Below are 18,464 nucleotides of genomic sequence, written 5' to 3' on the forward strand. Positions count from 1 at the left end.
GTTTAGAAAGCCAAAAAAAAAAAAAAAAGTGTTTTCATTAGAAGGAAAACAAGATCCCATGAAAAATAAAGGGACTGCGGTTAGGAGCTTACCCACCCGGGACCTCTCCCCACTTTAGACATTTTTCTTTTAAGGGCTTGATTCCATTTTTGGCATATACAAGAGAATGATCTAGTGAAGCTAATAGGGCAGTATAAAGAGATAACCAGCATGCCCCGTCTATACTCTGAGACCAACAATCCAGATTCTTACCCCTATAAAGTTTTGAGAGGGGGCATGGGGTTTTATCAAAGTCACTCTGAAATTTTTGTTGTAGTCTATCTAAATAGTTAATTATTTAGAAATTTAGGTGGTTGGATCTGTCCATGAAATACTGCCAAGATCTGGTGTGTAAACAGCATCATGCTGAACTGGGGGGACTGTGGACAGATTATCCTTTACTCTAGGTAAGAACAGGCAGCATGAGGCAGCAGTTTGATTTAATTTTAAAGCTTAAGTGGAGTTGGAGACTCCCTCCTCCCATCTCTCGCATGATGCCCTTTACTATTCTCCACACTTCCAGATTTTAAAAATAGCTCAGGCAATAGTAATGTATCAAGTCACAATGTATAGGTAGAAGAATATTAGGTAACAAGGGGCTAAAACTTCAGCTCTGTAATTTTGTCCCCTTAGTTCACAGAGTACTTTCCCCACTCTGGATACCAGGGCTTCTGATAAAATGAGGGGATTGGGCTTGATTATTTCTAAGATGACTTGAACCAAAACTATGACTCTGTGAGTTCAGCCTCATACATTCATTTCCCTGAGAGATTTCTGACCTCTATATGCGTGGCTTTTTCCCAGAAGAGAAATAAAACTCAAACAAATCAAAAGAAGAGCTATGATCAACTCCAACTGAACGAACAAAATCCACTGTAAACTTTGTGGACATCCTTAAGGCCCTTAGGGTCCATTAAAGAGAAATAACACAACTGCGAAAGCATAGCACAAAAAACCTAAAAAGTCTTAGAAGAAATGCCAAGGAGGGGAAGAGGATCAGGTTAAAAGGGAGAAATTTTTAAATCCTGGAATGATGAATGGCACCGAGAAGGTGAAAGGTTCATGGTCTAAGGATGTGCAAACTTGAACATCAGCCTCCTGTCTGATTCAGTACTCACTGGGTGCCTTTATGTGCCAGGTCTGTCTTCCATTTAAGCACTGCCTGAGTATTTACTGAGCACCTACTATGCCCCTGACACTGATGGGGAACTAGGGCTCCATGACACGCAAAACCAGGTGTGCCGTCCTAAAATTCTTCTGTTCTAAAAGTCCTCTATTCATTACTGTCCGTGCCTCTATCTTAAGATTAAAGCTGATTTGGGAGAAAACAAAAACCAAATAGCTATGGCCTCAAGTGGAATGTGACAGATACTGTAAAACGAGGCTCCAAAAGAAGAAAAATTACCTCCCATTAAGATTAGGGAAGGTTTCATGGCAGTGGTGATGTCTGAGATGGTGATGTTCAGCCTTGCAGGCTGAATATGATTTTGCTAATTAGAAAGGGAGGATGGAGGACAGAGAGGAAAGCATTATGGGCAGAGGGACCAGTGTGGGCAAAGGCCGAAATGGAAAAGCGCAGGGAGTATTTGGGGAAAGGCATGGAGCTGTCTGAAACACTGGATAAGTGTTGGGGGAACCAAAAAACCAAGGAGTTCCCAGATTCAGAGGAAGAGTTAATAGATGTCTATGATAAAGAAACTATGTGATCCAACCTCGCACAAACAGCATTTTCATGGAATAGGTTGAAGGGCTTGAAGTGACTGTTCTTTACTCCACTGAAGGAAGTTAAGTGAATAAATACAAAACTGGATGAATGACTGACTCCTCAGCTCACTGCACTTCCAAGTGGGTCACTCTAATATTGGACCCCATGAACTCCTGTGCTGAGAATCTGTAAGAGGCATTGGTCTTAGGGGGGACCCTTTAGGGACGCTCATTGTAGGGGACTCTTTGTCAACCAAACACCTCATATTTTTTAAAATGCTGGCTTCCATCTCTTTTGTCATTATGTCAGAGGCCTATAGATAAGGCGGTGGGTTAGATCAGGGGACAAAACTCTTCTTTACATTCCCCTCTCCTCCTTAGAACAAACAATTTGGCCAAATTGTGGCTTCTATTCCAGGAACTCCAGGGATTCTTGTTGCGATTCACCCCATCCAGTAAGGTATCTACCCTTGCCACTTAAAGCCCTAAATCCTAGCAAGCATTCACAATGAACCCCATCTCTCAAAGGCTGGTGGGCCCAGTAGGAAGACCTATCTGAACTTCCAAATGGATCAACCATGTTCAAAAGTGAGGCCTTTTGCAGTAGGATGGGCTGAGGGCAGGGACAAGGAGACTCACCACATACTGCCTTGGCCTGTCTTTGTTCCGGAACGTCTCTCATCTTTCCACTTGATCATGAGATGCTATCCAGAGAAGACCATATTATATCCCTTGCAGTGCCTGGTATGTAGTGGATGCTCAACAAATAATTCTTTTAATATCTGTAAATTTTTTATTTAATATCTTTATTATATTTCTCAAAAAAAAAGTTCCAAAATCTTCTGAAGAGAATGACATACCTTAGGTATCTGAGATTCAGCTACAGTAATCGCTTTCCTGTGGAGGAAATATAGGAGTTTGCTGATGAAAATAAAAGTCCCTATACTAAGATATTTTACTCCAGGTATGGAAATACCTGGCTATTTGGTAGTCTGCTTCAAATTATGCTGCTGATCATGTTATTTTACAGAGAGACAAAACATGCAAAACAATACAGTTGCCCATGAGTGTTAGTTTTAAGAAAAAAAATATATACTTTCAAAACTAGAGAAAGGTTGACTGCTTCAGTTAACTTTTTTGCTGAACACCAATTCCTGTACCCATTGAAAATTATGCTAATTTAAGGAATGAAAAATGAACTATTTTTTTAAAACAGAAAAAGAAAAGAAAAAGAAGAAAATGATGCTAGCTTTGAAAACCTCACTATGGAAATTAGATCCATGGCTTTTTCTTTGAAGCAGGCTTATACTGGTTGCAGTTACACACCATCAGAGTCAAAGACCTTCAGGGCTTTCTACACAAATTCTACCTGAATTTCATATTCTTTTATTCTCTGAGGAACTACCAATGACAAAAGTAGGTTCAAAGAACACATATTTGGTAGTGCAGGGCAGTTTGGGGAGGTACTGAAGCAGCTGCAGAGGTCGCCTCCTCATCTAGTCACGCCTCATATTCAGGCCTGATTCTCATCTTGCTTAGTACTCAATGGGTTATTGTCAGGGACTTGAGATGACTGCTGTACAGCAGAGTCCAACTGGGGACAGCCGTCCCAGATGAAGAAATTGCTCCTGAAGTTGGAACCTGTGAATTGTTCACTGTCTCTCAGGTCTTCTCCCCTTCCTCCTTAATATGCTTTTAGAGCATATTAAGATAACCACATACAATCTCAGGGGAGACAACCTTCCTACATTTTCATTATATATTTAAAAAAAAATAAAAAGCTAGAGTAGACCTTCCCCCTCATTTTTCAGAAATCTCCATGACTTCTCCAATGTAGGAGTCATGCACTGGGCACTCTCACTGGAGAGTGTTTCCCCTCACGGAGACAGTGAGGAAGGTTAAAGGTGAGGAAGGCTGGACAGTTCCAATAACAATCAGCAGGGAGGCTCAGAGAAAGTCCTTCAATACAGTAAAAATCCAATATTATAAAAGCATAAGTGGAACCACAGTTCCATTAAGGCATTGCCACCCTCACCTTTGCATGCAAACTGTGTTTGCTGTTGTCAGAAACATGATGAGTGCTCCCCATCTTTGGGCCTCAGGTAATGCCACTACTCCAGATTCCATAGTCACTCAAGAAAGTTGGAACCATCCGTTAATCATCTGATATTGGTGTTCGATAATGGTCTCCGTATAGCTACAATTCCAGGGGAGGGGCAGGGGCTTTTATCTTCATCTCATAAGGTAGAAGCAGACATTCATTGCCTTTGGAGCAGCATGGAGCATTGGGGGGTGGGGGGGGATATATTTATAGCAGCAAGAGCAGCAGTGAAGAGAGGGCAGTTTTACATTTTATAAATAGAAATGCCCCCAGAAGTTTTGGTATATAATGGGAAAACTTGATCATCACATCTACCTTAGTTTTGTACAAGGGGGTGTCTCAGAAGAGACATTCTCTGAACATTTTAGAGCTGACACTCAGTACACAAATATTGTAGATAGCTGCAACCATAAGAGAGGGCACATCACCAACCCACTGTTCAATAAACATTTTATTAAGCCCCAGAAAGATTTAACATTTCTGTGAGAGGAACTCCACTCTCTTCAGGGACCTCAACCGTGCTTCACTTAATATTAAAGGGATTATCTTATGTACCGATTCAGCTTCATTATTTATTTGTAAAATTTTTTGACTGATGCCTTATTTCAGTAAACCAGCTGTCTGGTCAGTTTATCAGGAATCAGTCAAACATATGGTTTGATTGAATTTTATTTAAGACTTAAGAGTTGTGGTCAATAGAACCATGGTTTTATATTTGGTCATGTGGTATTCCTGACTCTTGATGAGAGCACATTCATCCTCATCAGAGCACATGCTCTTCCTCTGTGTACCAAGTTGGGGCAGACATTTATTAGGGACAGCATTCAAAGCCAGTGGAAGGACCAGTTGGATAGTACACTGTGTTTTTCGAAGCTTCATATTGTGGGTGGAAATATTAAATAATTTTATGATTAAAAATTAAATGCTTTTCTGGTTTCCTTCTTCCAAACATTTTAGCAAATTTAGATACTTCTCACTTAATACTTGAATGTATAAATTTAAGTTCTTAAAATTCACCCCTTCCCCCACCCCCCAATCTTCTCCTCTCTCTTTGACTCCCCTGGTGAAAGATATTTCAGTCTTACATTTAAATAAACAATTGTATTAGTGATGTATGTGTGTAGGCATCTTTAATATAAAAACAAAAAGAATGAGTGCTGATTTGTCGCTGCCTCTTTAAAGCTATTTTCCATCTTGAAGGTGACAATCCAAAGGAAGGTCCAGAGACAACTGTGATTGTTTGATGTCAATGTAATTACAATTCTGAGTACCTAAGAAACATAGTTTTTACAGACTTCAGTGAGCAATGAATGAGCATGATGTATATATTTGTGTGTAACACTGACTTCGAGCATTACTTGCTTAAAATACACTTATATTTTGTTTTAATTTACTTGTGTTGTCTGGAAGCCTGGAATCATCAAAAGAGAGAGATCTTGTGACAAAGTATTATAAGCCTTGTAAATGTTTATTTAAAAATTATCCACTAATGTCTATTTGGCTTGCAAAATCTGCAGCAATTCTACCGATAATTTTCAGTGCTTCTTCTTCCCAACTCTAATCTTTCTTAATCCCCTCCATTATATCTTATTGATCCATTAGCCATAGGCAACTTCCTGAGCAGGAAGATTCCAATACAAATCAAAGACCAGGAGGTAGAGTCTTATGGAGCCATCATGAATTCCACTTTGTTTTTCGTCGTTGTTGATTTTTTCTTTTTCTAAAGGCGCACCCTTGACTTTTTGTAGTTGCTGTTAACATCAACCAGATTCTAATTTCAGGCAGCAAAAACCGTTACTTCAAAAACCAAAGCATAATCAGTTCTGGTCACCTATAGAATCAATTAGATTTCTTGCCCCCCCTTTTTGGAATCGTGATTTTATTCAGTCAACCTAAAGGGAAAAAATGCCTCTTTTCATTATTATCTGCCTTTTCTCAGTATGCAGCATGTCAGTGCTACTGATAATGAGGTACTTTGGCATATCAGACTTCTTTTCCAGTCGCTCTTTTCCTCATTCCTGAAGGAAGTACTAAGCCTTGGCCCAAGACAATGTCGTCACATCAGGAGTGGCAGAGGTGTCTGCTAGGAGCCTGTCCTCTCAGCTTTGTGCCTCAAGAGCATCTCCGCGTACCCTGGCTTTGCTGCTGAAACCTGACATAAAGAAAGACTTGGGAAAGGCCTATATCCAGCTCTTCTCCCACCTCTCCCATGATAGATTCAACGAAACTGATGGGATGATTTGAGATGTTTCATAGCCACCAAACCACACCCACGAGTTTCTTTTCTCCGTTAAGTGATTTTGTGAGGCCAATGAGGGCCGCCATCTTGATTAATGATCATTCTATAATATTGGTTGGAAGCTGTAGTTTGGAATGAGTTTTAGACAAAGAAAATTAGGCTCTGAAAGACATTTCTCATCAGAAACTGTTACTATTTTAAAATGCATTTAAAAGTTACTTCTGAGAAACATTAAACAGGCCAATCATTTAATCATTTGCTAGTTGTCAAACCTTATAAAATCATGGCATAATGTCACCGTGACACAAAGCAACATCAAAATTAGTGCATCATCTGTAAAGTGAAGTATCAGTTGTCCTCAAGTGACAAATTCTATTGCCAAAAAGTACCACTGCACTTCTAGTAAGTGTCACTCATTTTAATAGACCCTACAAAAATACAATATTTTCAATGTCCCTGTAAAACAGTTAACTTACAAATATTATTCTCAGAGCTTTGGTGCTATCAATATGGGATACAACTGTGAAAATACCAATAGAATACTGGCACTTAAAGACATTAAATAGAAAAGAGCTTTGTGGAAATAGGAGAAAGAATACAGATAACTAATTCTAAGAAATTATTCCGGAGTTTCAAATTAATGCTTCAATCAAAGTAATGCCCAATATCACAAATAAATATTTTTTAAAGGATTATAAGTGAATTTTGATCTTTTATAGTGGAAAATAGTTAGAATGGAAAAACAACTAATGCTAAATGCCTGTCATTCTCTCTAAGTGGGACAGAATTTGGGATTTTTTAGATCTTGAAATTTATTTCGAGGGAAAAAATGCTTTAAGTATTTCCCTAATTCTGTCCATAAAACCAGGCACTGGAGTTAATACAGGTCGGCCACAGTTCTGAGAAAATATATTTGAAGTTTCATATTGAAATACCAAAGTTGTTTTTAATCACTCCCACCATAACTTTCTAGTGACAGTCTTTCTTAATGATAAATTTTATCAATCTCCCAAACCCATTTTGAATGATTTAAAAGTAGCAAATTAGATAAAGCAAGACAAAATAAATTCCATATTTACAATTAAATTAATTACAGGGGCTACAGTTTATAATCAACATAAACTTGAACGAAATAAAGCAATAACTTTCCTGCCACCCATCATTCACTGCTTAAATTTGTGGAGAAAAAGAATTATTCTACAATGACCTTTAGTCCACTCCTTGACTCTGTATGTATTATAGTTAGCTAAAGGCATTGAACAAATTAATTAGTTTGTCCTATTTTTATTCAGGTCCCAGAGATGAATGGCTAATTTATGAAATATTTCACTCTGTATTATGAGAATTTAGCAAATGAATATAGAACCAAATATAGACACTTTATACCATATGTACAGTTACTTTCATAAGGCATTATCATGTAATTTTTATTGAAAAAGATTCAATATAGTAAAGTCTTATTTTAAGATATATTTTCTTTCTCAATCCGAGATGTTTAGTTTATGAAAATATTGTTTTTCTCTATATTCTTTTTGTATATATGCCAACATATACCTTGTGCTAGAAATATTTTATGGGAATCACAATTCTTTATATTTGTATTTTCTATATAAAGGCATATACAACTTCGAGGCAGTGTTTCTGATGGAGAGCAGAATTCATAAAGAGCTTGTATGTGCTTCCGTGCTCTGAAATTATATGAAATCCACTTTGAGAAGAAACTGATTTGATTAAAAAAAAAAAAAACTGCACCAATGCACAGCCAGAGGCTGACAATTAAAACTAATACATAACCACGTGAACATCATATTTATAGAGTTAACATTTTTAAGGATGGTCAGTGCTAACATATAGTATTATACATTTGGCACTAATGTTTGCCATTGGTCCAGCAATTGGCAAAATTTGTTTCTATGTATAAATTTATCTTTGAACATTAGGTCTGGCTAGGTATCTTCACTATTTATAAAAAATATTTAGACAGTAAGCTCACGTTGAATAACTAGGTCTACTGTGTTCTGGAAACTCTTCAGTAGTAATACAGCTTTTTCATGTTCCATATGTACAAAACTGTGTCCGTTTGCCTGCAAACACACAAATAAAACAGGGCAATCAGTACCATTTGTTTATCATTTTATCTCTGTCACTAATCATAAGATTCAAGGGAGCGTTCAGCAACAAGTTACCAGTTTTTAGAACCCACAATGTAATTTGCAAACATGGAAACAACACATAACTTGTGTACAGATTCAACTCAATTTATGCATTCAACCAATATTTATCAAGTCTCTCCTATGCTCCTGCCACTGTGCCTATCATGGAGGTACACTGTTGAACCACAGATACATGTACTTGAGATACAGTACTTTAGTTTTTTGTCGTTTGGTTTTTTGCAGGAACTTAATTGAAATGGTTTGGAAAATGTGCCAGGACCATTGCATTCTTGTCCCGTAATTGTTGAAATAAACCCACCAGAAAGGTCAACGAGTTCAGTCATGCCAAACATGACTAGACACTTACAGTATGGCTCAATCTTATTTTGACTCACTGAATGGTTCTTAGTTTATATATTTTTATATTAGAAAAGTCATTTTTATCTCCTCCACTGCTAAACAGAAGTGTATTCATTGTCTGTACCAATGGTTTTCAATCCAGTCCATTATCCCTGAGGGATCCCTAGGGGTAAAGATTGGAAACAGTGGATGTACCCACTGTCTTCTGGTTAAGAATCATTAGTCTAAGTAATCCTAATTCATTTTAAACACAATTAGCCTCAGTTTACAATTTCAGGATTCCAACTGGCTATTATTTGACATTTCTCTCAATGTATTAACTCTTTGTCTGTAGTTAATACTAATGTTTTTTTGTTTTTTTTTTTTTTTACATTAAATTGCACTGTCTTGGTTTGAATGATTTTTATTAATATAGAGAGAAGTGAGTCCCATAAGCTTCACTGCTATGAAGGCCAAAATAAAACAACATTATTGGAACTTAATAGGGATAAATCTTGGAAACACTATGATTGACAGTTATATAACTGTTTTTCTTGCAGACTTAGACGCTGATTCAGAAAAGAAGAATCAGTCAAAGCGATTATTTCGCAAAGTACAGGTAATAAGGTCAGTTAATTGATGACATTTTTCATTCTTTGACTGATATTTATGTTGGGCAAACAATGCCTCTGTTATTTTACGTTTCTTTTTTTTAAAGGATCCCTTAAAATGTGGTTAGTATTTCAAATAATCATTCATTTAAAATATTTCATTGCCTATAGCTTTTCAGAATTTTAAATAGCAGTCCATTTGTAGCAATACTGTACAACCTTTATAACTTAGATGAAAATCATTTGATACATTATATTTCATCACTAGTTCATTAAAATTGGTTGGCTAATGGTATGATGAAGATGAAGTTCCTAAAATATTCATTTTTAAGCCACAATGCATCTACCAATAAGGAAATACTAAGAAATTAAAATGTAAACCCACATAATTAGAACCATAACATTTTTTTGAATTAAAGAAATTATAACTTCATTTCTTAATCACATTTAACTATGAAAATACCTAGCAAAGTTGGCATTAGGTGCTGTGGTGGCAGGAGACAGTAGTTGAGTAGAAATTCTAGTGTGCTACATACCTCAAATTTCTTGCTTTAAATTGTAGTAAAAAGTTTAATTAGGTCCCATTTGATGTTCTTTTTTGGTCACATAGTGATTTGGAGTAGAGAATACAGCATTTCCCCATCTTCTCTCTATCATACTATTAACATTAGAAAATAGAAGACTTGGGTGACATATGCTCGTATCTTGTAGTTTGAGGGAAACCTTAATGCCTTCATTTGACCAAAAGGCATATCTTAATTGTGAAATTAAAATTTAACTTTAGTTCTCAAATGTCAGACCTTGAGAATAACTTTGCCAGTGCTCAGATTTCTCTATCTGAGGACACAAGGGTAGAATTGCAATGAACAACAACAACAACAACAAAAAAAAAACACGGAGAATTTTCAGGGACTTATTCAAAACTTAAATATCCCGTTGTTTCAGGAATGAAGAATGCTCAGGATTTGTAGGCCACAAATGCTATGCTGTCCATCATCAGACCTGACCATTCTGATTTTAGGAACTACCAGTCTCAAAGTAATAGTGTTAAGCCATATGTGGTACAGAATCCAGAAAGACAATGCATCATGGATATTAAGTTTGAAAGACAGTTTTATCAAAAGATGTTCAAAGGAGTTGGGTCGACTTCTACCATGATTATTTTTTTATTTGTTCAATCGAAAATATCTGTTGTGTGTTGAGTCCGAGACACTGTGCTGGACTCTAGGGATTGGAGGTAAGGAAAAGATGAAACAGGGATGCCCCATCAAAGAGCTGACCGTCTAGAAGGGAAAATAAGCCATGCACATAATTAAAAATAATATAGAAAAATGCTTTATATATTATAGTCAACACCCAATAAATGCTTTCTGAATTGAATTAACATCATCAGCAATAAATGGAGTGCTAGGGGAGTTCAGAGGTGGGCAAAGCGAAGAGGAACCTCTTCCCAGGAAGCTGTTTCTCTAAGGCATATAACAAAGGAGTGTCCTGATACTGACCCCTGGCAAAAGTGTGATTAACAGAGGACCACGACTCCACAGCTAAACCGTTGACTATTTTGGTAAAATTCTGTCTGAAGCAGTCCAGGCAGAGAAGAGTTTTAAGACGATCATGTATATAATTATTTTTGTAAGAATTTCAAAAGAAAAATACCTGTGAATTCAGATCATAGGAGGTGACCTAAAGATAAATTAATATCAAGGGGCTTTGGGGGAGGTTGAATTAGTTCATAAAATCTTTTATTCAAAGAAAACGAGACAGTCCAATATATAAAACAAACAAAAAACTGTGGAGGGAGGATAAAGGAGAGAGGGAGAGGGATCTGTGTAGAGGTGGATGGAAGTGGCTTGCCATCCAGAGACACAGTTTACTGCCAGCACCTTCTGACACCCCTGTGCTCCTGAAAACACAAGTGTGAAAACTGCCGATCTAGGCTAATCCCATCATTTTATAAATGAAAGAGCTACATCTCAGAGAGCCCAACCACACCATAATATTCTTTAGTATTGCTCTCAATACTTCACTGAAATAATAAAATCACAGTTGAACTGATATTTCACTGGGAATAATAAAACAATGAATATTTTCTGCCTTAAAAGTTGTTGCTATGTTGCCTCTAACATAGTTCTCTTCTTGATACTGGTTGCAAAGCCATGATTCCTGTTCAGATTCCCTTCAGAATTATTTGAATTTATTCCAAAAATACTGAAGGAAATGACATTTAGTCTTAGGTTCTCCAGAAAGGCTGAATTTTTTCACTCTTATTATAGGTTCAACTCTAGGTTTAATTGGGTTTTGTAGCCATATGTGAGCTTTTTCTCTCTAAAGTTAAAAAAAAAGATGTCAAACTATATGATAGGGCAACGGCAGGATAATTGAAAGGAAATAGGTTAAAATTTCCTTTCCTTCTTACTCTTTATTTAGAGTAAGAAACTTTTAGTATGCGGAACCCATAAATTTTGTACCTGATTGGACAAACGTGTGAGAAACAAGCAGAAATCAAATTGTGATACCATCACTGATGTGTTAGTTGGATTCAGTTGTCAACTTGGCCAGGTGAGCATACCTAATCTTGTTGCTGTGGACATAAGCCAATGGTACGTGAACTTCATCTGTTGCCAATTACATCTGCAGTCAGCTAGGAGGCGTGTCTGCGGCAATGAGTGACATTTGACTTAATTGGCTGGTGCTTAAATGAGAGAATGCAATGTAGCACAGCCTAAGCAGCTCGGCATTCCTCATCTCAGCACTTGCAGCTCAGCCCAGGCCTTTGGAGATGAGGAAAGAAGTCACCCCGGGGAAAGTTGTTGGAACCCAGGGGCCTGGAGAGAAGACCAGCAGAGACCATCTTGTGCCTTCCACATAAGAAAGAACCTCAGTGGAAAGTTAGCTGCCTTTCCTCTGAAGAACCAACAAAATAAATCCCCTTTTATTAAAAGCCAATCCATCTCTGGTGTGTTGCATTCCGGCAGCTAGCAAACTAGAACAACTGAAAATGGAAAATTTGGAGAAACAGCAAGCTTAGTCATGTGAAAACAATGGAGCTTGTGGAACTGGTGTACAAGAGAAATTTGGAAATGGATAGTTCATGAGGGAGGATGAAATTGCAGCATTAGCAACAGGGGTTTGTTTTTACTGAAGCTTGGTCTTAACCACATGAGATGAGCTATTAATCAGAAAACAGGTTTGAAAGGGAGCAATGTGAAAGAAGGGACATCTAATTGGGTGAGAAGCGGGGAGGTGGAATGAAGTTGCAGCTTTGGAAGGGCAAAATAGAACAGAAAGAAACTGGTTGCTATTGACCTGGACATCTAGAAAAATCTGTCTGAAATGAGATAGGAAAAGGTAAAATAGGACCCAATCCTTCTGACGGAAGAAAAAGGAAGAAAAATCCTTTTTCTTTCGTAGAAAGCTGGCTTTAGCCTGATGACTGAACTAAAGTGTTTTCAAGGATACTAAGGCAGTGAGGGGAAGTGACAGGAAATTCTGAGTTACTAAGAGACCCAGGCAGGAGGAGACCTGAAAACTATTCCTGCAGGAGAGCAAGAGAGAGTGTCCTGAAAGTAGCAGGAAATCCAAGAGAATCAAGTATCTTCTAGTGACACTAATTAACATTAGATTTCTGCACTCCAAAGGAAAGAGCAGGGGAAGGGGACAGCTGGATTAAATCTGGGCTGACTCTGGATCCATTTCCAACAATCCAGGTCTCAAGAGGTTCAGAACCACAATCTGGGTTTCCATAAGGAAATCCCTTTATTACTTAGCTTTTAGTATAGCTTTAAAGCACCATTTCTTTTTTTTTTTTTTTAATATGGGATGGGGAGATCTAGGGAACTAGTTGATGTTCTGGAGAGGCTAGCACCTCTGCAGTTCAGGATTTATCTGGTCCAGGGACCCAACTGGAGGTTGTATGTTTCTTGAAAGTTACCCTAGTGCATGATACCTTTGTAGAATCTTATATGACACCCTAGGTGTTCTTTAGGATTGGCAGGAATGGTTTTGGTTGGGGTTTGGCAAGTTGTGGTAGGCAGCAATGTCTAACTAAAGCATTAGTAAGAGTGACCTCCAGAGTAGTTTGTCCACTCTATTTGAGCTCTCTCAGTCACTGATACCTTATTTGTTACACTTCTTCTCCCCCTTTTGGTCAAGATGGCATTGTTGAGCCCATGGTAAAGCACCATTTTTTCATTTTCACATTTTTAAAGCCCAAATGAGAGTTAAATCATTGAAGACACATAAATAGCACTGACCTCCCAGGAAGAAAAAAGCAGATTGCTGAATTAGATCACTGAGTCAAATGAACATTAGGACTCTCCCTGTAATTCTAGTCTCCAAAATGTTATAGATCAAAACCAGAGATTGATGAAAGATCACAGTGAGGGACTGCATGGTTATGGCTTCAAAATACTAGAAGGGCCCCGAAAAATTATGAAATACATTATTTTATAAAATTTATTAAAGATTAAATGAGTTAATACAACTCAAGTATTTACAACAGGATCCTACACTATAAGCACCTAATAAATGTAAAATATTACTACTACTATTATTTTACTAATGCTATTACTTTTCCTGATTAAACCACAAGATTAGAAGGAGATACTGTCAAAAGAAGGACTTTTTTTTTCTTTCTTAGCTAACTCTATACATTTTTTAAAGATGAATACATGGAATAACCCCACATTCCATAGCTAGTGGCTGGGTGGGAATTTATGTCACAGTTGTCAACTCTGTGTATCTTGACATCATTTATTTCTTGGAATGCTGTGAGGTTATAACAAATGTTTTAGATTCACTAAATGAATTCACTTTTTAACATTATTTGAGATTTTTTTAATATAGAACATGTGTTAAGCCTGATGCCAGGGGAGGCAATGAATGGAATGGAGAAGAATGGAAAAACAAGATATAATCTCGGTTCTAGGGCCTTTCTCTTTCCAATCTTAAGACAGAGGTGGAAAGAAGATTTACATCGTATTTGATAAAATGAATACAGCAGGTGGGCAATGGTGGCTCAGTGGCAGAGTTCTCGCCTGCCATGCCCGAGACCCCGGTTCAATTCCCAGAGCCTGCCCATGCAAAAAAAATACACATATATATGGCTAATTGGCTTACATCTTGGGCAGTTTAGACAGTGAATTGAAGAATTATTTTACAGTATTTGTTTAAGGCTTTTCCAATTAAAATGAAGACCAGAAGAATCATAGTTCAATTATTAGGGTTTTTTTGTATGTGAACAGAAGAAGAACCTGAGAAAATAAAGGATGACACCATGCAATATTAATTCCAGAATATATATGCAATGGTGCTTTGAAAAATAGTGCATATGCTTTGCATTTATGTGTATGACATTTTGAATTATATGCATAGCATAAATGCAAATCATATTTTGAAAAACAAATGCTAAATGAATGAAATTTAAAAATATTTTGCAACATTTGGCTACATATGTTTTATATAAACATACTCTCTAATATGGGTTATTATAAAATGGGAAGAATTTTGAGGAAATAGCAACTTAAGAGAAATGAGAAATAAATGAGTGGCTGATTAAACTGAAATGAAGTCAACAAGAAAACAATCTAGGAAGGGAAAAGAGATTATGAAAATTTTATGCTTCAAGAATTGTAATTAATGGTTTCTAAATTTAGCTGATTTGAAAGTATAGGGAAACATTTTACTTATAATCTTTACATTACTTCCAGCAGATATCCCTCTTTATTTTAATTCCGTTTGGTGTCATCTTGCTACAAAATGTCTTTTAATTTCCCTTTTTTTGGTTAATAAAAATGATATCTGCAATCTCAAGAAAAAGGAGAGCTTTGCAATTACAGAGTCATCTTATTCATGAATTTATTGTAAAACACACTGGGCTTGTGGATTTCCTCCCCTTGGTGCTTCTTGGATGTATCTTTGATTTCCTTCAGCCAGTGTTTTATTAAATTGATAAATTATGTATGTTTATATTGCAGAAATCCTCCAGGTGATGCTGTAATTCTCCTGGGAATTCTGTTGCGTCCTTATTATCCAAAGCTTTAAACTCAAATACTTAGCCTCTGAGAAGGTTTGGTCAAAGGGGATTATCTACCACGCAGGACAGCACAGCTCCTTTTAGATTCCAAAGTGGAAATCAGATTACAGACATGGACATGTGATTTTTGGTTGATTTAAACTCACCCTAAAGGGATAAACACATTCAACAGGCCAGTGCACATGTATTTTGTAGGTTAGCTATATATCAGTACATTAATGTCTTACATCTTAAATGCCCATGGTCCTTGGGAGGAGGAGAAATGAAACAATACAGCAACCAAATGAGAGTCATAGGGTGGGCCTTTATGGTGTTGAATCCTGACAGCCAGTCATTATGAGAAACTATGGGAACCTTAGATAATTATGATTGTGCTCCATATTAACTAACTGGAGTCATTTCCCATTTCAGAATTTGAATCTGACAAAGTACTCATTAAATATTGGAATATATTTAGGGCTGAGTACACTCCATAATCAAAATTAAATAGACTCTAAACCAATCATTTGACAAAAGTTCTCATCTATCAAAAATCTGAAGTACAGACCTTAAATTTTTAGAGTTCACCTGAAAAATTTACATTACACTTTTAAATATGAGAAAGTTTGAGGTCTTACTGACTCTTACTGTAGTGTTTTACAACATCTTCATTGAATAAAAAATGTAATAAAGAAGTTCTCAGTTGTCTTACATGTATTAAAATTGGAATGTCTCATAGATTTGGGCTCATAAAAGACATGGCAAGATAGACTAGACTCAACTGAAGACTTTGTGAAGTATTTGTTTAGAAACTCTGGCATGGAAACTGATTATAAATGGTAATCCTGAAGAAACTTACTTACCTGCTCTGATTTTAAAATGCCTATTTTCTTCTTGCCAAACATGTCAAAACAACGTCTTTAACAAACTAAACTTCTACCTTCTTTTGTAAAGCAGTTTTGCAACAAGTCACACTTAATTCCCTTTATTTTTATCACAACAAGAATAACTACAAAATCAACCCCTTACTTTCACGGGGCTCTCGACAGTTAGGCTGGTGTCCATTTTGGTGGAAAGTCTGCTAACAAAAGCAGACAGACTGGGGTTCTAAAATTTTATTAACTGCCTGATAGGCAGCTTTTCCTGTCTCTCTTCCTCCTTTATTTTCTACTGTATAATTTTGAGCATGTCTACTTCCTGGACTAGGTTATGTAAAGGCAGGAGCTTAGTTATATTTATTTATTACATTGTTTCCTTTTGATTGACCCATTCTTTGCACATAACGGGCATTTAATGCATATTTTCCATTAAAAAATAGAAAACACAATGAATATGATACTACCAGTAAATTTTCTCCAATAGAATCAGTATTATATGACAAGAAAAGCCTAAACAAGTTATTTATCCTTTGTTAACAGTAGATACCTTGCAGGGATGTTGTGAGGGTCAAATGATACGGTAGAGATGTGATTTTTATTTCTACCAAAGTGTGGAAGTTAAAGCCAACCTGATGTACAGGGCTTCCCTTTATTGTTTTTCATATTTTATTTAATATTTAGAATATTTTGGATATGCAAAGTGCTTTCTCATTCCTTTTATTAGTGATCTGCTGATGGAACTGTATATTTTATGAGTGAAACTAACTGGATACAAATATGCAGTGAAACCCTGGTACATAAAACCATATGCTTCTTTTAAACCTATTTCTGGTCACCTTCTAATCAAACTGTAAAATTAAAAAAATCTTGTTCTCCAAATATATTACTATAAACAATAATTTTCTTGGACACTAAGAGTTACATAATCACTGCCCCCAAACCTCTCTGGTATTTTTTATTTTCAACAACCAAATAAGATAAACTGTAGAAAATCTGAACTTATCTGGTCTCATTGAGAAATGCTTCATGAATTCCAAAGAATTTAAATTAATTTCTTTAAGGGTCCCAAACTTCATTTTAAGCGTAAAAATGTTTCTCACTCTTTACTTTTTTGGTCAGCTTTTTGGAAGAACTTGTTTAAAGTACAGAAAAATGCACATACTCTAACGCTTTCTAAATGACTCATGGTGCTAATTATTAAATCAACACTCTTGGAAAAAACAGTGGGTCCAGTTGACATCTTCTAGAAGAAACATTTCCCAAAGTGTGTTCTGTGGAAGTGGTTAATTGATGCTCTTGTAGAGAGGGCTACATGGTTAAATGTGTTGGGAAATAGAAATTTGTAAGATTTCTCAGGCTTCATAATATGCTTAGCACATTGTGGGCTAGAGGGAAAGAGTATGAAGGGTTCTAAAATTCACTTGTTTTTAAAAGGTGGCTTAAGGAGCACCCTTTGGGAAACATTGTTCTATACTGAATGCTCCAGTTTGATGTTCTTTTTGAATCTTGTTCGGCCTTTCAAAGGAAGCTGCTCTCTTTCTCTTCCTGGCCAGTGAGCTGTTGGCTATGACATCCTGCTTCTGGTAATGAGTCTGGACCCAGAGGCCTTCTTTCTCCTTCACTGTCTATAAAACCAGGTCAAGGCTCCAAGTATGAAATAAATTCTCCTTATGAGCAAAAGGCATTTGATAAAGTGCATGGACTTATTATACTAATTATGGATTCTCAACTATTTTGCTTTTGTACCTCATAGCTGAGTTGTTGAATAAATGAACTTTAGCTGAGTAAGAGTATACTATAAGCAGCTTATCACAGCTACTGATTATTAAAAGACTTATAAAACTTGTATTCAGACAAGGGCCATTTGATTCAGTCCTTGTACAGAGAGAGCATTGTGTGGCCACACAATTTCATTCAGAATGCTGGTGAGGCTGGTGAGACTCGCATTCTGAGCCTGGAAAGCTCTATCTCATTGTCCCCTACCAAATCACCTCCATGCTTGAAACCCCCAACTCCATGAGTATCTTTAAAATCCCAGGGTCTCCTTTCTTCATGACTCTAACATGGTACTTCCCTCCCCCAAATTCCCCTTTCTGTCATCAGCCTCTTACTCCTTCTTCTGAGTACTCATGCCACTCTAGCCCACAGGTATCCCTTCTTCCTCCTCCTCCTCTTCCCCTCCTTCTCTGTTTAGCCTGGAGGAGGTCCTGATTCATTAAGGATAAACTTCCTCTTCTCTATTGCCTCCATACCCTGGGATCTCTATACTATCCACTTCTCTCTGCCCCTCGTGACTCACCTCTTCCACTTACTCTCTGAGCCACGGGATGGGCTGTGAAGAGGAGGGGTCAGCATCTTGGTTTTTGCTTGTTAAGTGGCCATCCTCT

The 18,464-nt window shown here is 36.9% G+C and overlaps 1 protein-coding gene across 1 annotated transcript in view; it reads right to left on the minus strand.

The window, feature by feature from the left end:
• Window positions 1-7,928: 7,928 nt before the first annotated feature.
• The window catches only part of LRRC7 (leucine rich repeat containing 7), a 600,349-nt gene continuing 589,813 nt past the window's right edge, over window positions 7,929-18,464 (minus strand). The window contains exon 27 of the mRNA XM_077120640.1: window positions 7,929-8,167. Coding sequence (XP_076976755.1) covers window positions 8,060-8,167 — 108 coding nt within the window. The 3' untranslated portion in view covers window positions 7,929-8,059. The remainder of the gene's footprint in view (window positions 8,168-18,464) is intronic.

This window comes from Tamandua tetradactyla, chromosome 11 (genome assembly GCF_023851605.1).
Source record: "Tamandua tetradactyla isolate mTamTet1 chromosome 11, mTamTet1.pri, whole genome shotgun sequence".
Lineage (NCBI taxonomy): Eukaryota > Metazoa > Chordata > Mammalia > Pilosa > Myrmecophagidae > Tamandua > Tamandua tetradactyla.